Genomic DNA, 27,162 nt, shown 5'->3' on the forward strand with positions numbered 1-27,162 from the left:
GCCCCTACTCGGTGCGGAGCTGGGAGTCAGTACGGACACCGCTGTGTGCGGCTCTGCGATCGCTCCCTCAGCCCGGCCCGGCCCGGCCCGGCTCTGCGATCGCTCCCTCAGCCCGGCCCGGCCCGGCCCGGCTCTGCGATCGCTCCCTCAGCCCAGCCCGGCCCAGCCCAGCCCAGCCCGGCCCGGCTCTGCGATCCCCGCCTCAGCCGGGCCCCGCCCGCCGCGCGCCGCCGGGAGCGCGCACCGCCGGGAGCGCGCAGCGCCGCGTCCCCAGCTATGGCGGCGGCGGCGACTTCGCAGCGAGACCCGGGGGATTGGCAGGACTTCTCGGGATTCCAGCCCTCCGCGGGGAGCGGCCCCGAGCCTGCCTGCGACAAGGGCGGCTGGGGCGGCGGGGATCTCGGGGCGAAGCTGTCCCTCTGCTTCGAGCCCCCGCAGGCCCGGGCTGGCGGCGGCGAGAGCCGCGTTCCGCTGCGGCCGCTCACGGAGCAGAGCGCGCTGCAGGACGACGAGTGAGTGCGGGCCGGGGGCGCGGAGAGGGAGCGGAGGGGAGGCCCGGCCCGGCCCGGCCTGAGGGCACAGCGCGGCCCGCCCGCCCTGCCCTGCGAGAGCGCTGCCCCTGGGCCTTGCCGAGCCCAGCAGGGCTTGAGGGCTGCGGGAGCGGAGCCTTTCCCCGCCCCGGGGCTGCAGCTGGGAGCGCCGGGCCTCGGCAAGGGGGCTCGTTCGGCCGCCGCAGCGCGGGTTTGACGGAGAGCCCTCCGGCTTTATCCCCCTGACTGCCAGGGAAGCGTGTGAGCATCCCAGAGCCTCTTACCCCGTCGAGCTAGCGAGAAGTACTTGTTCTGAAGTGCAGTGACCGTGGTTAGTATTTGTTTAGCTTCCTGCAAAGTGTCCGCTGTCTCGCTGCTTGAATTTCAACGTGGAAAGTGCAGAAAGCAGGTGAAGAACAAAATTGCAACTGCGAGTATTGTTTGGAGTTTTTTCCCCGGAGAAATAGAGCATTTCTGGGCCATGCTGCTGTACAGTTTTTAACATTATTTTACGAATGCTTCTATTTCTTATTTTATAGTGAATTTAGTCAGCTTATATTCATTAAAAATACTGCTGTCTTACTTTAAGGTAACTCAGCTGTCTCTCTGTTCTTCCAAGAGAAGAATAAAATAAAGCCTGTTAGCAAAATACCAGATCAGTGGTGTAAACAGTGAGGTAAGTTCAGCGAACCATGAATCACGCTGGGCAGTGATGAGGCTCTGTCTGCCCTTCTGTGTCTGCCTCGGCCTTTCCTCTGACCCTCCTGTGAGCCTTAGCTAGGCAACCATTCCAAACATCCACCCACAGCGCAGCGCCTGGAGGCAGGGCTCGGCTGGGGACTGGAGGAAGCAGCCTGCTCACGGGGCTGCTGTGGCTAAAGACTGAGCTGCGGCTTCAGCAGCCTAGATCTGCCTTTGCAAGCCTCCAGGACAGCCAGAGAGGATACACGCTCTAGAAACAGGAGGACAAGAGTGGTGGGCTGAGCTCTCCTAGAAAAAAAATTGATTCTTCCAAAATTTTAGTCTGATCTGTACGTTTTCATTATTCTGTGATAAATGGAAAGGAAAAAAGGAAAAGGTTTGGCTCAGAACTCAGAATTTGCTACTCAGCCTCTGCTAAACAACATTAGGAATGTAATTTATAGCTCAGCTCAAATTTCATTGACGGAAAGGCTCATCCACCCCCAGAAAAGATTTTGAGTGTAGTTACATAATTAGTATAAAAGCTGTGTCTTCATTTATTGGTTTGATTCACTGCTGTGCATACATTGTTGCTTAAAATGAGAAGTAACTTACATTTATCAAAAAAGCATTTTTTCACAGCTTTAAAACACTAAAAATACTTTCAGCAATTTGCAGATGAATATTTAGGGAGGAAAATACAGTTACTGAAAGAGGTATATGATCATTAGGAATATGGTTATTGCTGATTCAGTTGCTGCTTGTTTTGAGGTCTGCATTTTTGTTCCTTTATTCTTTTCTTCAGGATTTGGAATGCCTTGACTGATAATTATGGTAATGTGATGCCAGTTGACTGGAAATCTTCCCACACCAGAGCTTTGCACTTGCCAACGCTGAATCTTTCAGAAAAAGGGGTAAGTTCTGATCAGCAGAAGTACCTTCTTTGGATCTTTGGTACTCAACAGGGAAGTAAAACTGTTTGCATTTGTATAAAAGAATGTTGTTATTAAGTGGCTGAAAATATTTGTAGTACTTGCCATTATACATGAGAGCTTTTCATCAAAGAACCATTGATGTATGTTTGTATCACCCTGGGCTGGAATAATTCAGGGTTAGTTTGAGATGACTCTTCATTAGAGCCAGAGCATGATAGAAGAAAATGTAAAATGAGAAAGTGTTTCACATAAAATCTCTCTTCTGTATGATGCATGTTGAACACTGATCTGGGTAAGGGAGGAAGAGAGGCAGGAATACTCTGATTTAGTAAATCCAGTGAGGACTTCCCAAAGTTCATCTAATTCCACAGTCAGATGGCATCTCTAACAAGAAAGGTGGCCCAGGAGACTCTGAAGTGCAAGAGCTTGTTTTGTTTTCCTTATTTAAGAGTTAGAATAGTTCTCTGGGGCGGGAACAGGGAATTAAGAGCTTCAGAGAGGTTTATAGAAAGGGTTGTCCTCTGATGATCTTAAAAGTGGATTAAAACACTTCGTGAAGAGAAGCTGGGAGGAATTCCCATCTCACAGGTTTTCTGAGGAAGCTAGTGGCTTATCTTTTAAACATAGTGAAGTTCAGGTGTGTGTTAAAATATCAGAAAATTGGGTAATGCTTTGGCTTCTGCCAAAGATAATTGATTATCATTAGATAATCAACAGATGCTTTTTACTGTGACAGAAGCAAAGATTGTTCTGCTGAAGAAGATACTTTGGGATTGAGTAGAGGAAGGTGCAAATTTGGAGCTCATTTTCTTGATTTGAATATCACGGTTATCCCTTGAATTTGACTTGTGTTTCTTCTAATTTTTATTGAGTCCTTGTTCAGATTTATAAATGGTTTTAGAGTAATTAAATTCTTACATTTTAACTAAAAATACAGCCCTGCCATGCTGTGACCTTGTGTCAGGAAAAAACAGACTGGAAGACTAATGGATTTCTTGATAAGGAACTAAATATAGAACATAAGAAAATGTTAGTATAGTTTTTTTAAGTTACTTGCAGGAAGTTATGAAGAAAGTACATAAAAAAAGTGTAAAGTGGTGTTGCTGGATTAGAAAGAATCTTGGGTATGCTGCCAGTAGAGAGAAAACCAGTTCATGGATTAAATGTATCTGAAGTTTTTTCAGCTTTCACTCCACATGGAATGCCTTCTGATGTGTAAAGGCTGTGGGGAGTGTTTGACATACTTTTCTTCTGCTGCTTTGTGTTCAGCAGTATTGCTGGATATGTGACAGCACATATGGACCAGCTGATCTTCCTTAAAATGAAAACTAACAGTTAAGCAACACTTCCCTGATGTGTGTGAAATTAATAATATGCTACCAAAATTGTGCAGAAAGCATTTCTCCTCCTGTTTTAGTAGGGAAAGATATCAGGTCAATAAGGCTGATTCACCTGATCTTGGTTCCTTCACATGACAGTCTATGCACACTTTATACATTTTTGACAGTGAAAGTAGCTGGGTGGAAGTTTTGTGCACAGTGGTATGAGGAATGGGATTGTGCAATTCCTTGTTTGTTTTGTTTTCACTAGATTGCTTTTAAATGGCTCATTCCCTGCTAGCAGGAGGACAGGAGGCATGGACTGTGGCTGGCTGGAAAGCCAGGTGTTCCTTTTAGTCCTGGTTACAGCTGATACCATTTTTGGTGGTTTATTAGTCTGTATTATCAAAATGTTTTTGAAGGTCTCTCAAAATGTTTCTGGAGATGTCAGGAGTGAAAGCAGATCTCCTTCTAGATAAACTGTTATGCTTGCTTACTGTCCCATCATTGTTGTCATATCCTATGTGCATGGAAAAATACTTGAGGACAGCAGACATTTAAAAATGCCAAATTGGAGTGTATCTGTGTAGGAGGTGAAGAGAGAGTCATAGTGGAGCCTTGTCACTGCACAGTTACTGGAATTCAGATTGTGGAAAAAAGTGGACATTTGACCTCATTCTGAGCGCTGAAGAAGTGCAAATTGTGTGTTTGTCCCTGCAGGTGAGCTATCTGGGCATGGCAGTTGCAGATTCAAAATGAATCTGAGAACTAGTAAGGTTTCTGAAGAAACTGAGAAAGTTGGAGGAATTACAAGAAAATTTGAAAACTGATATTGTGAGACCAAGGACTTTTTACAGCTCATCATGATGCTTGTAAATTAGCCCAAAGATGAGTTAAAGCAGTTGAGCTCAAATGGCAGATGTTGGGCATTGCAGCTTTGAGGGGCTTTTCTAGGCAGGAATCTAGCAATAGACAAAGTACAGAAAAAATTTTGTAAATAAACCAGGATATATCACTGTGTGAAAGTAAAATATGCCTGACTTATTAAGGAGGGGACCTATGTCCCTTAGTGTATGTATATCTTTGGTTAGGATGAGTGTCATTTGGTGGTGTATATATGGGAACAGTGTTACTTCTCCTTCTTTCTGAAAAGACCCTGAGATATTCAATGACACTTTTTTTTAAATAATCTGGGGTGATACCAGTGTTCTGATACCACTATTCAGTATCAACTCTTCTCAGTTTTTTTCCATGTCTTTTATTATGTGATGAAATGGAACCATAAAAGCACTTAAAGTAAGAGGTTTGTGTAACATTAGACATAAAAGGCAAGTTTTCCACCCTACACAGACATTTGTCAATCTTCAGTTAAGATTTAAGTACTTCCTTGACAGCCTCCCATGTAGATATCTGCATGTCAGTGTGTGTATGGTCTTTGTATGTGGATTATTATTTAACAACATTAAAGATTGACAGCTATTTTAACTTTGTCCAGTTGCAGTTTTGATTTCATTTTGCAGGCTATTTGACAGAAAGAACTATTGATTCCATTATTATGGCCAAGATTCAGTTTCATTCTTAAAATTCAGTGATAGTTACCCATTTGTTTTTTGTACATGTTGCATGCATTTTATACCCTCACACTAGGGGTGTGTATATATATTTATATAAATGCACCTTTTCATGCTTTTTAGGTAAATGACAACTTGAACCTTGACTTGTCAGATGATGAAGAGCTGAGAGAACAGTTGGATATGCATTCTATCATTGTTTCCTGCATCAATGAAGAGCCACTCTTCACAGCAGAGCAGGTAAAGTGTTCAGCAAAGACAGTGTTGTTGGTGTAGAATGTTTATTACTATTATTATTATTTCTTCTTGTTGTTGTTCTTGCTCTTACTGTAGCTAAGCTTTTTGGTTGTTCTTTGTTTAGGGTTTTAATAATGTGGGAGAGAGCATTACATCATTCAGATATGAAAAGTGTTTCAGTACTTCAGGTGAGGTTGATAGTCCAGGGTCTTTGAAATCTTTGTGTATTTCTTACCATTAATTAGTCAGGAATGCTGCTAAATTAAATATATGTGTAAAAAGCAAAAATATTTTCAGAATCTTAGTGGTATGGTGGAGTTTTTAGTTTTCCAGCATAACTGTGTGACAGTTCATAGTTTCATAGAGCTTTGCTGTTAGAGAGAATTCTTTGAAGTTTTGGCCTAACATGAGGGCAGATCAATGTTTCTACTATCAAAATTTCAAATTACTTGGTATCTAAAGTCTTCAAATCCATGGATTTACTTCAGTTATCTTGAAAATTGCTCTTCTGAGTCAGGTTAATGAGAGTAAGGTCTATTAAGATCCTGCTTTAGTAAGCAAACAAATAATCTATTTTGTTGTTGCTTAAATGGTTAAGCAATGGTTAAGCTGTGAACTGTGATGAACACGGTTATTAATAGTACAGGAGACAGGACTGCTTGAACTGCCTGGGCTCTTTTTTACTGTGGGTTAGATCTCAGTACTGACTACAGCCTTTAAACATCTAGAAGTTGCTGTGTTATTTATTCAGATGTCTAGTTAATGATTTAGCCTGATTTAGAAATGTAATCATTTATGTGATGTAAAGTAAGCTATCTATGCACAGAATTTCTGTTGTCATACTTTTTGTCTGGCTCAGGTCTGACGCCCAGGAATGCAAATCAGCTTCAGGTCATGGTGGATCATGTGGGAAGTTCAAAAAACTTCTCACAAGCACAGTAGATTTTCAGGCTGTTTAGAGGGCTTTTGGGGTTTTCAGAGAGTTTTTTGTGACTTTTTCTTTGTTGTTTTTGTTTGTTTTCATTTTGTTACGTTTTGGTTGGAGGAGGGAGGGGATGTTTGTTTTACATAGAGAAATGTGGTGAAATAAGGAGTGGAGGAGGTAATTGATTTTTGTTGTTGTGTCTTCCTTCAACTGAATATTCAGGAAAGATACTCCAGCTTACTCTTTAATTTAGTTCTCTTAAGCAGAATCATGGGTACCTTCATATAGAAATGAGCCCATAGTTTCAACACTTCTTGTTATGCCATCACCAATTTACTGTTACAAGGTGTGATTATTCTCAGAGCAAGAATGGGGAGGAAACGTCAGTATAATTTTATTGATCCTCTTCCATCTAGTGTTGGTGGTTGTTTCATCCAGCTTTGCTTCAAATTGCAAACTCTTCACATAGGAGGGTTTTCATAAGGATTTTCATTTTCCAAAGGTGATTGAAGAAATAGAGGAAATGATGCAGGAATCGCCTGATCCAGAAGATGATGAAACACCCACCCAATCAGATCGGCTCTCTATACTTTCCCAGGAAATTCAGACCCTCAAGAGATCCAGTACAAACAACAGCTATGAAGAGAGTAAGTGGTATTTATTTAGCATTTTTGCTCTTATGCTTAATGAAAATATTTTAAAGGGTAAGTTTGCAATGTGTTGGATTCTTAGCAAGTCCTTCTTATGAAATATCTGCATTCAAAAAATATTTTCAAAATGTTCTGAAATAATAGCATAGATTTAGTGCATAGAGGACTTACCTTTGTCAGCTTTCTGACTAAGAACAAAAATAAGACTTTATAGAATTTAAATTTAAAGCAAATATTCTGAAGGTTGGTACATTGAAATGAGATCCCTTCATGGGTAAAGTGATAAGTTGATCATTTTTTATTAAACTTCATTATTTTCTATAAAGTGAGATACTTTCTTGATGCCAGTACACTGTTTAAGATCAGCTAAAGCTCTTGAAAGCTATTCAGTAAATAAAGTTTACCGTACCTTTGGTACAGTTTCAGTCATTGCAACATATCTTGATAGACAGTAACACAAAAATAAGGCAACCATTTCTTTTTTGCCCCATAAGGACCATGCATATTTTTCAGTCCTCCCTTTCCGTTCCTCTTCGGAAAGCTTAAGAGTGAAAAATATCCTTTGTATCTTCTACTCAAATGAAATCATCTGTGTTTCCCTATACAAAAGCAAAGGAGAAATTAGATTAATAATTAAATTGTAGTAGGTTGAATTGCATGCAAAAAACCTGTGACTAATCAGTTTTGTGATGGAAAATTTTGTTTAATCTTTACATTTATCAACATGAATTCTAGAAGATAGTAGGAACACAAAGAATATTTGATAGATGATCTTTCTGCTTTGGTCTTTCTTTAAAAGTTTGATGCTCTCTTTCCTATAGTCTGGGTTAACAGTACAAACTTTGTAGAAGATTCAGAAAACTGGCCGACCTCTTGTGGCATGACTTAGAGTTTCTGCTACATTTCAGATTTATAGAAATGAGATTCCAACCATGAAAATGGTCTCTTAACTGTCTCAACACATACATTTCAGGAATGTGAAAGCAAAATGTATTGTGTTCAGCAGGGCTTCCTGGTTTTCTGACAGTTCCATATGTCTTAAGGTTTGGAGCTAATCAAGCTTGCTCAGTATTTCATATCATGTCAATTTTGCTTTGCCTCAGGAGTCCATCTTTTCTGTTGCATCTTTACAGTTTAAAGGTCAGTCTCGACCAAATAGTGCCTTGAGTTACTTTGGCAGATAATTTAACTTTGCTTCAGCAGTTTCTCAGAATCTGCTTTCATGTCTTTCAGGTCACTATTTTAATAAAACTCCTTCTACCTTTTTTTAGTAAGTGAAGGTGCTTTAGAATTGGTCTGCATCTCTCTGCATCTCTGAAATTTTTATCGGTTTTTCCTAGGAACTCTGGTTTTTATAGGATAGATCAGAGATTTTAATTCATTTAGGACTCAGAGGAGGAAATCACTTTTATTTACTTTTTTCTTGAATAGGAAAAGACATACATTAAGGCAGTCCAAAAATCAAGCTCTGGCTACACAAGTGAGCTCCTCAGCCTGCTAAGTTTCAGTCTGTGTAGTCTTCTGCATTTGAATTGCTCTGTCTCCACTCATGTGCATTAGCTGAGGATTTCCTATGTAGCCCTTTCAAGACTTTGATAATGACAACTGATCTGTCATCAGTCAGAAGTGCAGTTGGATAACCTACACCTGTCACCTGTGGTTTTAGAACAATTGGTTTTTAGGCTGTGAAGCTGGTTTTTAAGTGTTGGCACTCACAGGTGCCCTCTCTCAGTACTGTTACAGTGTTTGAACAGAGTTTAAGGCCTAAGCTACCTGGAAAAACACTGGCTCCTTGACACAGAATTGTCTTAACAGATTTCATTGCCTTCTCTTCAGTTAAGTAAGTGACAAGGAGCTTTCTCCAATCAATTTTCCCTACTGTAATTGAAGAGAAAAAATTCACATTTCACTTACTACCTTTGATGCTTCTAAGAGCTACACTTTTTTGTAGTTTGTGGCCTTACTTGTATTTTTCAACACTTGTCTGTAGGTGCTTTCCCTTACAAGTATTCTTGTAGACAAGATACTTACTAGACTAATTTAATGAAATTAAATAATTGCAAGCATCTATGCAGTGTCCTTAAACAGATTGTATCTGTCAGTGTAATCAGGACTAGCTGTTTCTCAAGTGCCAAATAAGATTATGTTCTTTGACAGAGCAGCTGCTGGGACTTGCCAGCTTCCGAGGCATGTCAGATCTAAACTGGAACAGAAAGCAGGCCTCAAAGATCTGCTTTCTTTTAACTCAAGCAAGCCTCAAAACATTTTCTTGGTCATAATTGCACTATATGTAGTGCATCACCCAGTAGTTCAGAAAATATGGAGGCCTTTTCCTTTGAACAGTGAGTGCAGAGGAAACTAATAATTAATAGTTGTGTCAGAAGTTTAGCACTTACTTCAGCTTCCAGCATAAACTACCAACACATTCTTCATATTTGCAGATTATCCCATATTTCTCAGAAGTAAGAAGAAAATTTAACCATTTTATTGTTGCTAATCTTGTCACCTCTGGGATGTGTTTATTCCTTTAGGAATATTGTTTTGTTCTATGTGGTTTTAAAACTGAATTTTTTGTTTTGAGAAATTTCAGAGTACATTTTTCTTGTAACTCCCACAAGTTTACTCATGCTTAAAATCTTGACATATTACTTTTTATATGAACTATTTGTAGGAGTCAAAAGATTGTCTGTTGCTGAATTAAATGAACTGCTGGAAGAAATTGAGACTGCTATTAAGGATTATTCTGAGGAACTGGTGCAGCAGCTGGCTCTACGAGATGAGCTGGAGTTTGAGAAGGAAGTGAAAAACAGCTTCATTTCTGTCCTCATTGAAGTACAAAACAAACAGCGAGAACACAAAGAAACAGCAAAGAAGAAAAAGAAGCTGAAAAATGGTAGTCCTCAGAATGGCAAACAAGAAAGAGGTCATATGCCTGGAACAGTAAGAAAATTTTTATAAGTCTTCGTACATTTACATTTTTTTGTTGGTTTTTTTTCCACTAAGGGAAGTAGTAGTACTAGATTATATTAAGATAACCTGGTACTCCTGCTTCCATGCCTTCATTCACAAACAGGGCTTAAGCTTTTTGTGTTGAGAATTTTTTTTTCACAGGGCTATATATTTTACTTTTCTCATATGCAGAAAATATTTTTTACCTGTTTGCAAATCAGCCTGGAACTAGCATACCTTTCTTGCCAAAAATACTATCTTTGGATGTACTTCTCTGCGTTCTATTGTCAGTAGGCAAATTCATTTGTGTGTTTGATTTCACTGTGTGAATTTTAGTATGTGTTAGTCTTGCAGGAAATTCAGTACTGTTCTTGCTGTAGTTGCACAGATGTTTATTGATCATGCTGGTTTCTAGGTAGGAAAAATGTGCATGTCTTACCCTGGATCTCCTAACCTGTGGCAGAGTTACTACATTCAACAGGAGACAGGAAGGAGGCCAAAGTGTAGTGCACGTGTACAGGGAGGAGATAATTTGTTTTATTCTTTACAGAACATAGCAACAAAAGGAAAAATGTTTTTCAAGTAGAGCTGGATGAGAGCAGTCAAAGAACAAAAGAAATCATGTTATTAGCTTGTCAATGCAATTTTTTCTTTCTTATCTGTCTAGTATAATTTAAAATTACTTAAGTGGGATATTAATATTTGAATTTCTTAATGATTCTTATGGGATGCAAAAAATGTGCTTTTGTATCTTGGCTAAGTCCCAGAAAGAATGCTTCAGTTCAACATAAGAAGGTTTTTGGGGTTTGCTTTTCAAATATAAGGAATAAACATTTATAATGAAATAATAATACTTCAGAATTTATTTCTAAACTTACAAGCATAAGATGCCTGTGATATACCCCAAATAGCATTCTGATCTCATCTGTCAAATGAGAGATGTTTGTGTGTGTAGCTAAGTTTTAGTGGAACTTAAGAAAGTATATGTCTGGAAAACCATACAAAATTGTCATCCCTTTACAAGAGCACTGTGAATAGTTCCTGTTTCCTTCCCAGTCATGGAAAACAAAAAAGGGATATTCTACCATATTCTACCTGGAAAGAAAAATAATTACTTTGTTTTGGAACTTGAGTGAAGTGATTCACGAACTGTTCTAGTTGGTTTAAAGATTAGAAACTTGAATGATGTTTTCAGGTATAACTTACCTGGTCCCAGGATAAGACATTTTGGTATTTGGTCACTTCAAGATCCAGATGTGTCAGATTGCTTTCTAAGAGGGATTGAACAGACTAGCTCACAGGTGAGACTGTAGCTGCATATGTGTGATTCCTTTGAAAATAGATTTCACTGTCATCAAGGACAGATTTGAGAGCCCTCTCCCAGAAAGAGGTGCAAGGTTCCAGGTTCCTTTCTTCAACAGTCTTTTTTTCCCTTTTTTTTTTTTTATCCATTTGGGCTGGGATTGCGCATACAGTAGTATGTTCTTGTAGCTTTGTGAAGACTGAGTTTCTATTTATAAATAATGTTTTAGTGGTTATTTGGTTAACTGTAATGAAATCTCATTTAAATACAAAGATTGGAAGTAGAGCTAAATTGTCACACTCTTAAGAAAATGAATTTTCCTGTAGATACTGTAACTGAATAGTTAAAAAAAACCAGGTTTTTTGAGTTTTTTGTCCTTGATACTGTCTTTGGGTAAATCAGTTTCTTAGACTTTTAAACTTCTATCTCTTTCACAAGGGAAAACAGGGGAGCAGTTAAAAATAGTCAGGGCTTGAAGATACCAGTTCCTTCAACTACGTTATCTTAAAAGAGTTAAGGTGGCTTTGGCAAAATTTATGACTTTACTGACCTTGTGTGCTTTAGAAGGTAAAATAATACTGTATTCCAGCACATTTTATTCCTCTCACATAAATAAATACTTTCAGATAAACATGCTGAGGTGTGCTCATCATACTGCCCTGTGTCAGCAGTTTGGCTGTTTCTTCTTTTTATGTTCATGTCCCTTGCTGATTTTATATCGCATGCTAAACATCAATAGTGTTTTGATTTTGATTTTCTTTTACTTCTCCAGCAAGCAAAAAGGATTACGAACTTCAATGAAAAATGTGTAGTTGGATTATATACTGCTTTTTCTTTACTTGGATTCCATGATTCCATGCAATGGAGCTTGAAATCAATATGGGTTTATTATTATCTAATTGTGTATATTTTATGATATTACAGGAAACAGGAAATACTAATTGTTGCTTCTATTGTGAAAAAGGAAGCATGAAAGCATAAAAAGTTTTAAAGAGGTAGAGCTGAAAACAACTACCTCTGAACAGTGTTTCTGGTACATGCTTAAAATCTGAAAAATTAGTGTCAATAGTGTCTCTAAACATACACTGTTCAAACACAAATGTTAGAGGGGATTTTACAGTGAGCTGAACTTTGAAAACTGCTATTTTTTTACATTTCTAAATGAAACAGCCATAAAAGGCAAGTCTCGATTATCGGGTCTGCAGTGCGAAGAATTTGTTTAAAGAAATTTTGGTGTAGAAATACTGCTTAACTGCCATTATAAGGTTTGCTTTTTAATTAAAAAAATTAAGTAGGTGAGTGAAGAAATAAAAGTGTGCTGAAATACATCTTGGAGCTTGTCTTTGCCATTTGTCTTTCATAGTCTTGATAAATGCTGATTAATAGTCTTCTGAACTTTTCCTGTCCCTTTTTTTTTGTCTTTCTGCTGTGTTTTCACTACTTTTAGCGCTTCAGCATGGAAGGGATCTCAAATGTCATACAGAATGGCTTCCGCCACACGTTTGGAAACTCAAGTGGAGAGAAACAGGTGCTGGGCTATCTTCTCCCTTTTTTCTCATTCTTTGCCTGCACTTTTGGGAGGAGCTGAGATCTTGAAAATTGACAGTAGCTGAAGATAAATGCTGAGACAAGAAAAAACAGGATAAAATGCTGGAATCTCTGCTTCCCTACCTCAGGTTTCTGATCAGCCTACAGTCTCTTTCTCTCCTTAGCAGCTCAAGAGATTCAAGACTTGATACCCAGATGCACTGAGCTAATAACCTGTATTTCTTACCCCAGACTAAAATCTGTTTTAGCATAATGCATGCTTTAGATACATTGCACGCCTAAAAATCTAATAACCGGTCAAAGAATGTGTATCAGGTTAGATGTAGTGTTTCAGCCTTCAGCATTAGCAACTTGCATAATGAAAAAAGGTTTTGTTTTCTTTTCTCTTCAAATGTTCAGAGCTGATACGTCTAAAAAGAGAGTAGCACCTGGAAAATGTATAGACTGAACTCTTTTGCCTTTGAAAACTGCATGATTTTAAAAGTAGCAAAATACGGGCACTGCAGATTACCAATATAAAATACAGGCATTATAGGCAAGTTTGTGTCTTTTAGTTGGTTATTTAAATACTAAAATGTAAAGCAGACACACCTTCCGTGGGCTTTATATGGATGTTGTGTGTACCTTGGAAGCATCATATAGATGTTGGAAGCAAGATTCTTATGCCTTATTTCAAAGTAATAACTTACCTGCTGTTTCAGATCTGTAGTATATATTTTATTAACTGCATTCTGAATTTTAGTGAACTGCTAATGCTTATGCTCTTTAGTCTTTTGGCACACTACAAAATATTGGCATTTCACGTTGTTTAATGTGTACCCACTATATTAGTTTATGCAGTTTTGTCAGAGGAGTCCATTAGAGTTATTTTTTTCCCTGGTGAGAAGTCCATTGAGGCAATAAATTGACTGGTACTTTAGAAGTCAAGGCTGATTAGGCTTTTGTCTGGAAGATGAGTGTTGTATCCTGCAGAGGAGTTTAGAAGGTAAAACAATTCCTCTCGAGTCATTCTGCAATCATGACACTAGAAATCAAAGGCTTGCCTGCTTTCTCAGGCAAAGTATATGTATGAGATTTTATGAATACATTGATCTAGTTATTTGTTTGTCCTCAGCTTTGGGGATCTTCAACACATGCACAGAGCTTTTTATCACTCACCAAGACTTTTTATCACTCTCTGTTATCACACTATTAGTAAAGCTGTACCTGTATGCTGTTTTGTTTTTTGGGGTTTTTTTCCTTGGCTATCTTAACCATAAATAACAGCTGTTTCTACCTGTATCTTTAGATATTTTAAATATCATATATTTTCATGAAGTGAGCTTATTTAGCTATGCCACCTCACCATACTTTTGGTTAAAAGACTTTCACTGCCTCCTGTATAGATATAAGTAGCATAATCATTCGTTAAAATAATTGAATAACTCTTCCAGTCATTTTTTGAGTTAATTTACTAATATTATTCTTTGTGTTGATCATACTTTTCTCCTGATTTATCTTTTTCTATATCCGTATGGATATAGAAAACCTCTTATGGGGTTTTATATTCCCCTTCCTGTATCTTGAAGCAAGTCATGGAATATGACTTTAAAATAGGAATTTAAAATTAAATGTAGAGTAGAAAGTAGGAAAGATACCAGCTCTGTTATGATTAATGCCTTGAAATCCATTTTTCTATGGCATTTGTTTTTTGTTTAGGAGGGTTTTGTTTGATTAGTATTTTTTGTCTCATAGTGGGTACTTCCCTTTTTAAAATCTTAGTCCCATTTTCTGTGCATGTGTTTGAGACATAAGTAAAAATTACTTAAGAGATTTTCACCATATAAAGAGAAACTTCCATTGGGAACTCCCTGTTCCTATCTGGTAATGTAGTCAAAAAAAAAGACATTGAAATGTTGGTAGCTCTTTCTGGGATCGTATTTCCAGAAGAAAATTCAAGACAGTCATCTTCATTTTGATTTTCAGGCATATCAAACACTTTTCATAGGTGATGAAAAATTGCAGTGGGAATTGCTGCTTTATCATGTCATCAAATCTGCTTCAAAAATTTAGAGGTCACAGCAGATTTAACACTTGGTCTTGTCAGTAAGCTGCACTTCAGTCACTCCTTCATTCTTTTCATAATATGTTATCTTCACACAGCAATTCAGGAAATGAGTTTTTATAGTGCTGTTATAGAGACTGATTGTTACAGTTGCAAAGTTGATGAGTAGAAGGAAAGTATTTCTGGAAACTAAGAAATTCCTTTTTCTGTTTTTAATTGCTACTGTTAGAGATGAAGAATGGAAGGTGAAGTTTACAGGAGAAGGGAAACAGGGTTAGTTGATATTTGGTACAGGGAAACAGGGTTAGCTGATATTTGGTACAGTGTATCTTAGTATCTTAGTGTTTTATTGTGCAGGTAAAGGGTAGAATGCCATGTAGTTCTGAAGGCTGGAAAAGACAGCCAGAAATCTCATTTCTGTGTTAGTAGATCCACTTTCATCTCTGCCATTGGCAGATTCAGCAGCTTTATATTTAGCTATAGATTCTGTTAATTTTATTAAGAGCACAGTTCTCTGGTGATGCTTGGTTACATCTCCTGGAACAGAAATTGAAAACTGATTGTTTCCTGAGGAGCATTGCCTACTCTTCTCTGCTGTGCTGGGTGAACATAAAAAAATGCCAAAAGAAAAGGGAGGGAGAAGAGCTCCCTGTGTTTGCAGAAGGTCGTGGAGAGGTGTCAGCACCACCTGTACAGTGGGTTCAGTGCTGCTGAGCTGAGTCTGCTTGGCTTTTAGGCAGATGTTGTGCTTGGGTGTGAGGTGTGTGATCCTGCTGCAGACATGGCAGTGTTATAGCTCTGTGTGTTGTGTGACAACCCTCAGCCTCCCCCTGCCAAGTGCAGCTCCTTGTACCTTCTCATCATGTGTTCTCTGCTCATTGCCTGGAGAGCTAGGTAGATGTCAAGCTGAACGAGACATTGAGGGTTACTTTGCCTACTGCCTTGTAGCTGTAAAACCAGAATAAAGTTCCTTTTTAATTCTTAAAAATTGACTTGAGGGAACTTTCAGGAAGCTTTTCCATTGGGGAAAATTCCAGCTATTTTAGTACTTTTGTAATTCTGACCTCTTTAAGGAGAATATGCATTCATATAGGCTGCAAAGTAAGGTGTTGTCTAAAATGCATGTAATATAAGACCCAACCGGGTTACATCAAGAATTTGAAAATTAATCCTAGTTGCACTGCAGGTATGAAAATCTTGAAAGATTTAAGAAATTTTGTTGTGGTTTTTTTTTTTTTTTTTTAAGCAGACAAGAATTAAAGATTTCAGTAAATAAAATTAAAAAGGAGTTGATTTGAAACTACCTGTTAGCACACTCAGCTGTGAAAACTGATAATTTAAATCTAATTCTGTATTCTGGGGTATTTTGTTTCATTGGGCTTGCCTTGTTCTTTTTGGTTGGAAGTGTGTAACAGCAGAAGGTGAAAGCCATCTGTTTCCATTTTCACCTAACAGTGGGACAGCATCATTTTCTTTGCAGGGAAGACAGTTAGCTGCATGACTTCTAGTAGCCACATAATTTGGAAAAAAAAAAAATCAAACAAACTTGATTGCTGTGATAAAAGCTCTTGAGATGAAAAGGTAGAATCTTAATCTGTTCTGAAATATGATTATTTGTAGCTAGCAATTTCAATTGCTACAATTTTTACAAAATAAAATGCAAACAACAAAGTTGCATGAAAGGACTGTCAAGTAACTCTGTTTTTCATTTGACAGTACTTGACAACCGTCATTCCTTATGAGAAGAAAAATGGACCCCCATCTGTTGAAGACCTTCAAACATTAACCAAAAGTGAGTATATAAAATTCCCCTGATCCTTTCCTCATTGTATATCCAGTTGTGGCTGCTCAAAGCCAGTGAATCCATCCAGTTCTCTCTTCCCTCTTACTCTAGGGCATGTATGTAAGGATGAATGATTTGAACCATGGATTTTGGCCAGCTTGTTTCCTGAGCCTTCATGTTAGTTTTGTTTCTTAGCTGCTGTCTGAAGCCCTGAAGGCCAGAAACCTGCATGTATCAGAAAGTAAATGTTCCCACATTTTGATGTTGGCTGCATATCATGAAATCTGGTCATACAGTGCCTGATACATCCCTGTTTGTTTACATTTGCTGTGCTTTACTGAGGTTATTGTAGTGACTTCGACAAAATGGAGTGGATGTCAAGATACTTAGGACTATAGTTCCATAATAATTGCACTTGATTGCCTTTGGAATAGCCTGCTTCTCTCTATGGTTTTGGTGGGGGGATTTTGTTGTCAATAAATTTTGATAATTAGGATTTCCAAACCAAACACAGTTTTTACAATGCTTTGAATTCCCTGTTCTTCACATCTTTTTTAGGCTAGATCCTCAAAATTATTACAAGTTCTTCGTCCTCTAGTTGTTTGATTTTATTGGGCTTTTTTTTAAATTCTAATTTGCAAGAAATCAAGGTTTTATTTAAAAAAAATACTTATTAAGGTGGTTTAATACAACAAAGCATCTTTAGAAGTCAGTAGCATCTCCTTCATTGGATGTTTATAGGAAAAGTTTAAAAAAGTAGGTGGTAGAGTGCATCAATGCATTTGATCAGGTTTCAATGGAGAATCTCACTATGTCTTTAAAGTGATTTTCAGCAGCAGTTCTGTGATTCCACAGGTGGCTGAGGGGTGGTAAAAGGTTCATTGGTTGTTTTCTGGAAAGAGAAAATTCATTTTATATAAATTCCAGAGTAAATGAAATGTTTAAGTAGGAATTAAAGTTCCCTTTATTTTTCTACAGTAGACAGCCTTAGGTGCTAATTCATACTTATTTTGTGACAAAGGATTTCTCTTTTTGTGTTTATTCTTGCCATGAAATTTTATCCTCTTGCCATATTTAAATTTCACTTGACTATTAAGCACGTATTAAAGCCTCTTGAAAACGTTTTGTTTTGTTTGATGGTTTAGTAAAAAAAATGTCTTGCACAAATGCATTGTAAAGAGTATTAACAGTATTGATTTCTGTGGGCTGGTTGGAACTTGATCCTGTGAGTCAGTTGCAGGTTTGTGACTCACTGTCTCTGCTGTTGTTCAAGCAGGTGTTTAGGGTTGTTCAGTTGGTTTTTGTTTCAAAGCTCTGTATTATTCCAGAGTTATGAACACTAACGTCTTCCTTCAGTGTAAAAATGGAAATAAAACACATGTTATAATTTGAGTTTAGAGTCTCATATGAGGAATTTGGAGTTTATTAAATACTGCTTTTCAGTAGAATTTTGTATTTTTGCTTCTTTCAGATGTGTCCTGAGCACTTTATAAAAAATAGTCATTTTTTTTCTTTATGTAGTCACAGACAAGTTTATGGTTGTCCATTCCTTCTTCAGAAATAGTCAAGATGGACATGATCTACTCATGTATGTCACAAAATGGCATTTTTGCATTATTTTAAGTTAATGCTGAATTAAGTCATGTAGTTAAGATTTTTCAAACCTACAGCAGATAACATTCCCCATTTCAGGGAGGGGAGAAAAGCACCACTAATATTTCCATAGAATCATTCACAGCATTTTCCATTAATTGAGGTAGTGATCAAAGATGTTAAGTAATGGAGCATGCTTTTCTGTCCTGAGATTTCCAGCTCAGCAATAGTTGTTAGCATACTTTAGTTTTTTGTATGTCATGGCTTCCTTCTGGTGAGAATCTTTTATAGGGAAGAGGTGCTTGTCTTTGTTAAGACTGATGTCATTTTACTGTAATATTAACCACACAGAATGGGACTCTTGCATTCAGAAACTGTGGAGCTCAGTGAGAATTACACAAGTGAAATGTGGAGAGGATGGGATGTCTCATTGTATCTTCTCATCTTTCACTTAAGAGACTTCTTACATCTCATAGTAGTATCTCTATGAGTAGTTGGAACTGCTGCAAGGTATTTGTTTTATATGTTGTGTTTCATGTATGATTAAATATCTGACTTGTTTTTTCATTCTTTAGTTCTGCATGCCATGAAAGAGGATAGCGAGAAAGTGCCAAGCTTGTTAACAGACTATATTTTAAAGGGTGAGTATGCTTCTCAGCAGGGATTTTATTTGATTCTAAATTAACTTGATTGACTTAAAATGTGTATTTGAAAATAGTGATCCTACAGCATTCATGAATTATGTTGTCTTTCAATCAAACACAGCTCTCATTTATGTTCTGTTTTGTCCAAGCACTCTGAGGTACAGTTCGTACATAAAATATGTTTATTTTGTTTTTGTTAGTAAAATATGGGAAACTGCTGAATGACATCAGGAACAAAGGAGTCTGGCTTATGAATTGAAAAGGGTATAGTTAAAATCTTCCATTGTACAGTTTTTTCAGTAATTGGAACTCAAACTACCCATGGTAGTAAAGCATTTACTATGCAAAGTGCTCACAGATTCATGTCAAGTGTTACCTTCTGATCAGTAATGAAAAGTATTTATTTTACTTATTATACCTTCTTTAGATATTGTTTTATAAGTTTTTGTATGAGTCATTTATTTTCCAGTCTTACACATTGGCTGTGTTTAAAGAATGTCAGACATTAAAAAATACTGTTTGCTTTAGCTTTAAAGAAGTTGTTCCAGGTAGTTTCCAAGCTGTTAAATTATTTTAAAATGTTTTTCATCTGACTTCATTTTTGCCTAGATCTTGCTAATGCTTACGTTCTTACTTAATTCTTGGCATATGATACAATTTTCTTAAGTGATTAAACTTTAGCAAATGCATCAGACTCCCAAGGACTGAACAGATACCTGTACAGAAGGATTATGGGTGCCATTTTATTTGCCACCAAAATGTGTATAATACTCAGCTTTTCATATGCTGCAAAAGCTTTTCTCTGGTTTTGGTATCATGTGTTCCAAGTCTCATCTTTTTTCAAATATACTGTCTTTTGACTTCACTCACCCCATATGATTTTTAAAGGTTTTTGTATTTCTTACACAAATTTACGGTCACTCTCATAATCTCATCTCACAGATATTTAAAAGTACTTTCATTATTTGAGTTATGGATGACATATAGTGTGCTATCACTTCAGAAAAACTGAAAAAATACATTCAATATTCTGGAAGCTCCAACAGACTTCCTGTTGAAAGAGATCCATTTCTAAGTTTTGTGTAGGGTTGAAGAACTGCCACATACAATAAGAATGCAGAGATCCTTTCAATTGATGCCTTTGATTTTTCCATTGTTTACTTACTCTTTGTAAAAATTCTTCCTAAATTAGACAGGTGTGTTTGCATGTGAACCATGTAGGATCATGGTCAAGGTTTTTTTTAGTCTTGATGGCACTAAACTGTAGTTCTGTGAAGCAGAATCTTTGATGCAACAGGATGAACTGTTGTCAGTAATTAAAACTTTTTGCTCTTCATAATACATCTGGTAGTAAGTGACTGGATTTAACAGTGCTTTTCACAGTGTCTGCTCTTATTTTTAGATGTAGCTACCCAGAGGAACTTTCAGATTACAGGGATATTGAGGAGAAACTGGCAGCTTAGAGAAATGGAGAAATCTTTTTTAAAAGCAAAGAAGGCATATAGAAGTAGATTACCTGAACATATGAGAAGATGAGCTAGGAAGCTTGAACTGAAGTTCCTTCCTGCCTCTTGTATGCTCGCTACTTGAAAATCACCCATGATGTTCTACTAGTGAGATGCAACAATTGCAAAAACATCATGCATTGAGTGTCTTGGCTCAAACAGGTCGTCCGTCATGTGCAAACATTATTACCTTTAAATTGTGAAACACAAATTGTGGGAACATGAAGAGTAATCACATCACTCATAGTGAAAGGAAAAGTCATTTTCCCTCCAGCTACCACTTCCTTAGTGAACAGAACCAAGCCTTTCTTCATCCTGTGTGGATTTGTGTGTTCAGTGGCAGATAGTTGTGAGTGCAGAGCTAGTGAGCAGAGAATTTTACTCTTAATTTCAGTATAGCCTTAACTAAGCTTTATATGCTATGTTGACATGATGTTAAATATTTATAACTCAGCTAACAGTGTTACCTTGTACTGTAGATTTACTCTGTGGCACAGGCAAAGTCTTCCAGTTGTTTCTGAAGTTGTAACCTACTTCTCTTTTTCTGCCACTAAAACTTCTGGCCTGAAACTCCTGCAAGGCTTTAATGGCACAAAATACTCCCAGCAACCAGTTTATTGTCTGCACATTATTTTTAAAGCTTGTTAAGAGGAGATTGGTTGAATTCTTTACAACCACTTAGATCAACTTTCAGCTGAGCTTTAATACCTGAAATTCTAACCTATTTTTTAAATTGCAAAATAAAAAGAGTGACCTACTTTTTGAGGATTCTGCTCTTTTCACTGTAAAGATTAAAAGTGTCTTGGCAAGGTAAAAATCTTTAAAATCTAGGGTTTAAATTTGTTTCCTGAAAGAAGTCCTGGACCCAGTTGTATAATCCATATGGTGTAGTGGTAATTATATTCATTTTACACTGAATGGATTTTATTACTTTTTCTTAAGATTTAATCAAGAAATGAAATTTTGAAATGTGTTAATTATATCACCAAAGGTACTCGGTTCTGTTAAAATCTGTTAAGTACATGTTCCTTTGAGGATCAATTTTTTCCAGTCTTGCAACAAAAAAAGCAGACAGTAAATTACCTGTGACATTAGGGTATGTGTAGCTTTATGGGAAATCCAGTTTAGCATATGACTGCACAAAGGTAAAACCTTTTTTTAAACTTTATATTCTGTTTTACAGTGCAGAAAAAATAAATCTTACAGACATGCTCTTGATGAATTTTTTAAAGCAACATTGTCTTGCTATTCTGTGGTATGTAAACAATAAGGATAGCAGTCTAATGTGGGTGTTACAGCTGTCCACAGAATTATTAACAGACTTGCCCAGGTACTAGTGGGCACTGTTGAAAAGTTACTTAAATTGTACAGAAGCAAAAACTGAAGAAAAAAACATCAGGAAAAAGATTATTGCCAAAGTATTGTTAGTACAGTGTAAAGGAACAAATAGAAGAATGCTGTGAACATGGAAAGGTGAATGGAACCATAAAATTGAGCATAATTGTTGATGTAATACGAAATCTTATCACATGACTGGTGTTCTGAGGATAGTGAAATAAGTTTATATTTTCTCTGAGTTCCAGTGTGTTTTGTAAAATTCACAAACTCTGTGTAATCTTCAATAACTTGAACTAAATGCCCAATAATTCTGAAATTTGGATTGTAGGAAGACACAGACCCCCTCTGTGTGTGCTAATACTATCTTCATTTAATAATGATTGGGTAAGGTTGTTTGGATAACACTGGAACTTGAAGGACAGTTCTGCAGCCAGGTCTGCTACTGACTTTCTGCATTACTATGAATCATTCTTGGATTTTTTTTCATAACCAACTAATCCTTCTGAAGTGCTGGAAGTGGAAATCTTCAAAACGTGGTGTGTGCAAATCCAGTGTAATAAAGAAATTAAAAAGAACAACTCAGGCCATTTCATGTTAGGGGATAAAACTACCTTTATATGCATTTCTCAGTAGGATTATTAGTTTTGAAATTATTTCTGTGCTTGCTTTCTTTAAAGCATCTTCTTTTCCCAATTTCTACTGCCCCCTTGTGTGCCCCAAAATGTTTAAAATATCATCATTTCCCTTGTCATGTTTAAGTCCCTCTTTCCAGGGGTCATTAGCTCTCCCCTGGATCTTTTCTGTAAGGAATATCTCCTCAAAGGTAAGTATCCCAAAGCCAGACTAAGTACATACCCTGTGAAGAGTCTAGTACAGTGTAGCAGCTTATCTTCTCTTGTTCCTGTTGCTCTTATTGCAGCCTAAATTATTTTCAAGGGGATATTTTTCCTTTTCTGAGGTTCTGTTTGATTTTACTTTTTAGTGAACATTTCTATCCTGAACCTAACAATAATGAAAGGGAATTAGTGATTTGCTTTGCAAGTGAACTCTAGTTCTTCTCCCACTAGCTTATGATTCATATTGTATTTTATAGATTTAGAATTGAAATAGCTGGTAACATGAAATTGATCAGCATTTGCAATTGTACTTAATTTTTCTGAATGTATTTTAATATGCCAATATTGTTATTATATTTTATCACTAGGAGTCATGAAGGAGAAACTGGGATTTGAAAAAGGGTAGGGGAATGAATTTACTGACAGGGAAAGAAATACCAAACCAAGACTGAAATTCTTTATCTTAGAAAGCACACTTCTGGACTGAAGCTAGCAGCTTAGTAAGGTCACAGTATTTAAATGCTGTTTGCTCTCATCTTTCTATTGACCTTTTTTGATGGTTGAACTAATATAATGTGATTTGAAAACTCTGTGCTTATGTCCATTGAAAGACCTAAATAAGCTAAATTTTTTGTGCACAAGTTAAGCTGTAAAGCAGATGGAGATATTTGTGTCATACCTTGTAGCTGCATTGGGTTTAGGTGTTGCAACAATAGTAAGTACCATATCCTTTGATGAAAGTATGTTTGTATGGACAGTGCTCATTGAATTTTTACTTTCTTTTTAAAGCTGTCAGTCTTTCTTCTTGTGTGTATAATGTAATGACTTTCTGCATAATGATTAATTTGCCAAGTGCAATAATGCAAGTAGTATTTTATATATATTATAAAAATTAATATTTATATTATTAGTATTATGTATATTCTATATAGTGTAGTTGCATCTGTAATCTTTGCAGTGTGCAAGTTTAGGTTGCTTTCTGAAGAAAATGCCTCTGTGCAGTTGCTTGCCTCTTCAGTGTCACAAGTAGCAATTGCCAATTTCAACCGTACAAGACAGAAGCAGATGTTGTGGGAGTAACAGAAATACTGTAGGGAACAGCATCTAGGTAGGAGAGGGACTGGAACTGCTGTTTGCATTGAGCTGGTGGCTGTTGCCTTCAAAAGCCAACATCCCCTCAGGTCTGATGTGTTCACCTGCTTGAATGCCTGTACAGGGGCTCCTGCTTCTTTGGGGGCATGAGAACATGGAGAGGGCCTGCTGGGATGGACTTCACAGCAGGTTTAAAGTAGAAGCTCAGGACAGCATTGTGGGAAGGGGAATGATCTTGTTTTATTGCTACATGGGTAGTGAAGAATATCTGACAAAATCTGCTAGAAGCAAGAGTTCCTTAATTTGTACTTCCAGAACAAATCAGTGATACATATGAAATGTAAACCAGTGTATACACAGAATTAAGTATTAGGGTAGATTGTCTGGTATCACATCTAGACATGTTATTTCAAGATTACTACTTTTAAACTTCCAGTTTTTACAAAATATGAAGATTTAGCTTTGTGTACAAGGATAATACTTACATAACTATTATATAAAATATATAAGTATGTACTTACAGCTGGGATTATTTCCTTTGAAATCAGATGTGTTATTACAGTAAACTTTATAAGATGTATTTACTGCTAAGCTTTGTGTTCTTTTCCAATTGTCCTCAAACAGTAATTGTGACAAAAATAGAGTGCTAAAAATAATATGCTATGCATTAGTAGTTAGTAAAATGCATGAAGTGTCTAGTATTGTTTTCTTCTTTTTCTGACTGTAGATGTCATGAAAGCAGAAAAATTGCCCATCTTTCTCCTTGCTATTTCATACCTGATCTTTCAAGTAAAAACTTATAATTTATTTTGTTTTAATGAAGCGAGAATTTGCACCTTGTTCTGTTTTTAAATTCTGCAAGTATTTCAGATAATGAGAACATTTATTTTCTTGCCTTTGAAGTTCTTGTTTAATTGTTACACCTGACTTCTTTATTTGCTTTTGTGTTGTGCTAGCATTGGTTTGAAAGCTGGATTGCTCTGAGGTTTGTGTCTTCCATTGAAACAGGAATGAGAAACACGTGAAGGACATGTCTTATCTTGCCACTGTGTGATTCTAGTACCCGCACCAGAATTAGAAAGTAGAGTTATAATCTCAAATTGTCAGTGCATATTTTTAAAATATAACTGCATGCGTCACCTGTTATTTAATCTTCTGTTTTCTGATATAACACTTTAAAAAGCACTATTTAAGACATGACCTTTAGTTAACTCATTTCTGGATAATACTAGTTAAAGATAGTGGGTTGTGTCACTTCATTACCTTTTGAGAGAGGCTGAAAACTTAATTGCCAGTTTCAGTTGATTACTAGATTTGACTGTGCTACTAATAGGGTAGAATCCAACATTTAAATACTTTAGTATATACATTACATTTTTATGCAGATCAACTTCACTGATATTTATCAATGTCTGTTTGTGGTTTTTTTGCAGTTCTGTGTCCTACATGAAGAGGGCTGCCTTTCAGAATTAGCCATGCTCCTTTCTGTGATGAGAAGCTTTCCTTGGATATAACTCATAGTATTTTTTCATTTGGCACTATACCTAAAGCAGTATTCATTTACCTCCTCCATGTGTGTGGATTTTCTGATCCTACAGTAAGTCATCTGGGCATGACAACTCATCCAGTTTAATTTAATAGTGCAATGAACTGGAGCAGGGAACAAGGGTTGTACAGTCTTACTTGCATTGTTCTGACTTTTTAAAGTCTATTTTTTCATTGTATAGCATGTAGTAAATCCTCCTGCACATTTTGTTGTTGGAAGGAAAGGTAAACTTTGAATAGTGTAAATAAAATAAGCTTCATTTTAAGGAATCCATATTTAAAAGCATCCTTAATTCCTAAACAAAGATGAAAAAATGATCTTAGTCAGACTTGGAATTTAAGATTCAAGTGAGTTCTCCAGGACACTCCAGAAAGGTGATTGTGAAAGTCAGCAATCAGCACTGCTTTGTATACAACAGATTTGTTCATAGATGAACAAATCCAGATTTCTTGGTTTGACATAAGTAATTGTGTGTTACTTGTTCTTGGTATTAACACAAACATCTGACTAATGTAATATTTCATATTTGGTTTTATTTTAATTAATAATGTTCATGTGGCTTAGATATTCTCCCATATTGCTGCTATAATTTTACTGGTTTTAAAAGGTGTTTTATCTTAATGAAAATGCTTCAATATATAAACATTTTAAAAGGCAGTATCTTTTTAAAAATACATGTACAGTTTGAAAAACTTGCACCTGGCTTCCAAGTTAGTATTATGTTGAGATGCTTGTTGTTATGTATCTCTGAATTTTACTACAAATATCTCTTGTAAATGGTATGCACTGTCTCCTCTGTGATGATGTACCTGCATTCAAACAGATGAGAATGTATTTTATAAATCCTGTAAAAGAAACGTACCCCATATTCTAAACTTTATATACTTGTCACAAGTAATTTTGCCAGCCTAAAAGATGAGATTGAAATGTAAGGAGTGCTAATTTAAAAAACAAAACCCAAAAAACCCGCTTTTTTTTAGGTTGAATTCCTATTGATTCTTCATCCAGATGTATATACTTGAATATCTGAAGGCATTGGAATATGAGGTTCTAAAGAGATAAACATGTTTTCTTCAGTTTTTTTCCATCTAAATTCTTCAGGAGTTTTGTTAGTTAAAGAGAAATTTTATCCTGAGTACCTTGCATCATCTTTAATGTTCACCTTTATCATCTTCACCAAATACTATTTTGATCAGTAAAACAACATGGTTTGAAGATAGTTCTCATAATGTTTTTTGGGTTTTTTTTTCCTCAAGGCCTCAATATTTTTGTCTTTTGTGCCTTTATCAGCTTAAAATTATTTTTCTCCTCCCTCTCCCCCACTTGACCACCAATGTATACTTGCCAGCCTGCTCAGGAATAAATAGATCCTCTCCATAAGTGTGGCATATGTGAAGAAGTTTTTTTGTTGCTTTATTTTAATTCATTTGTGGTTTCTCTAAAAAGAAAGCAGCCATTTATTTCTGTAGCTGGTGTGTTATAAATTCATTATGGCATGCTTTTTGTGTAGAAATTCTTGATGTTGAGTGTTGATGCCTGGAAATGGGCAAAGGGGATGACCCTGCTTTATTTTAAAAATGGTGCACATGTGAAACCCACCATGTCTCTGTGTGAGATTATTCAGAGGTGCTTCAATCTCCTGATGAGGCTTGAAGTGACAAGATGGAACAAAATAAAACAACAACAATTAAGAGAAGAGTAAAAAATTTTAAAAAAAAGGAAAACAACAAAAAAACTTCTGTCAGAGTTAATGTTACTTGTAACAAATCTTGGATGACTTAAAGTCACAAACTACTAAAAGTAATGAAACTGGAAATAAAGACCAGAAACAGCTTTAGTGAGCTAAGCATCTGCTTGGGAATTTCTTCCCTCTCATCAGACTAAACAAGGTTTCATTATGAAAAGTACCTGTTTACCTTGTATGCATTAAAAAACAACTGCCAAATGTGGCAAGTATTGTATGTATACCTATATATGTACATAAACAGATCTCAAAACATTTGAATAAAAAGAACCATGCTAATCTGCTTTTCTGCTGAGTTCTGTGTACTTTGTATTTTCTACTATGCATCCTTTTTTTCCAAAATCCATTATTGAATCTTGCATTCTTTCAGGGAGATGGATTTCATTCTT

At 36.7% G+C, this 27,162-nt stretch overlaps 1 protein-coding gene across 1 annotated transcript; it reads left to right on the forward strand.

Moving 5' to 3' along the window:
* The first annotated feature begins 218 nt into the window (after positions 1-218).
* On the forward strand, positions 219-27,068 carry FEZ2 (fasciculation and elongation protein zeta 2). The gene is made up of 9 exons (XM_071429533.1): positions 219-512; positions 2,017-2,125; positions 5,160-5,276; positions 6,701-6,845; positions 9,520-9,788; positions 12,548-12,628; positions 16,409-16,484; positions 18,644-18,709; positions 24,917-27,068. The coding sequence occupies exons 1-9, from the start codon at positions 277-279 to the stop codon at positions 24,931-24,933; spliced, it is 1,116 nt and encodes a 371-aa protein (XP_071285634.1). The 5' UTR covers positions 219-276; the 3' UTR covers positions 24,934-27,068.
* The last annotated feature ends 94 nt before the right edge of the window (positions 27,069-27,162 follow it).

This window comes from Agelaius tricolor, unplaced genomic scaffold, assembly GCF_023055355.1.
Source record: "Agelaius tricolor isolate 1412-34295 unplaced genomic scaffold, bAgeTri1.0.p SCAF_1, whole genome shotgun sequence".
Taxonomy (NCBI): Eukaryota; Metazoa; Chordata; class Aves; order Passeriformes; family Icteridae; genus Agelaius; species Agelaius tricolor.

Coding starts and splice junctions, on each gene's coding strand:
- FEZ2 (XM_071429533.1), top strand. CDS start 277: ATGGCGGCGGCGGCGACTTCGCAGCGAGACCCGGGGGATTGGCAGGAC. Junction 9,789..12,547: donor GAGGTCATATGCCTGGAACA/GTAAGAAAATTT, acceptor CACTACTTTTAG/CGCTTCAGCATGGAAGGGAT. Junction 12,629..16,408: donor ACTCAAGTGGAGAGAAACAG/GTGCTGGGCTAT, acceptor TTCATTTGACAG/TACTTGACAACCGTCATTCC.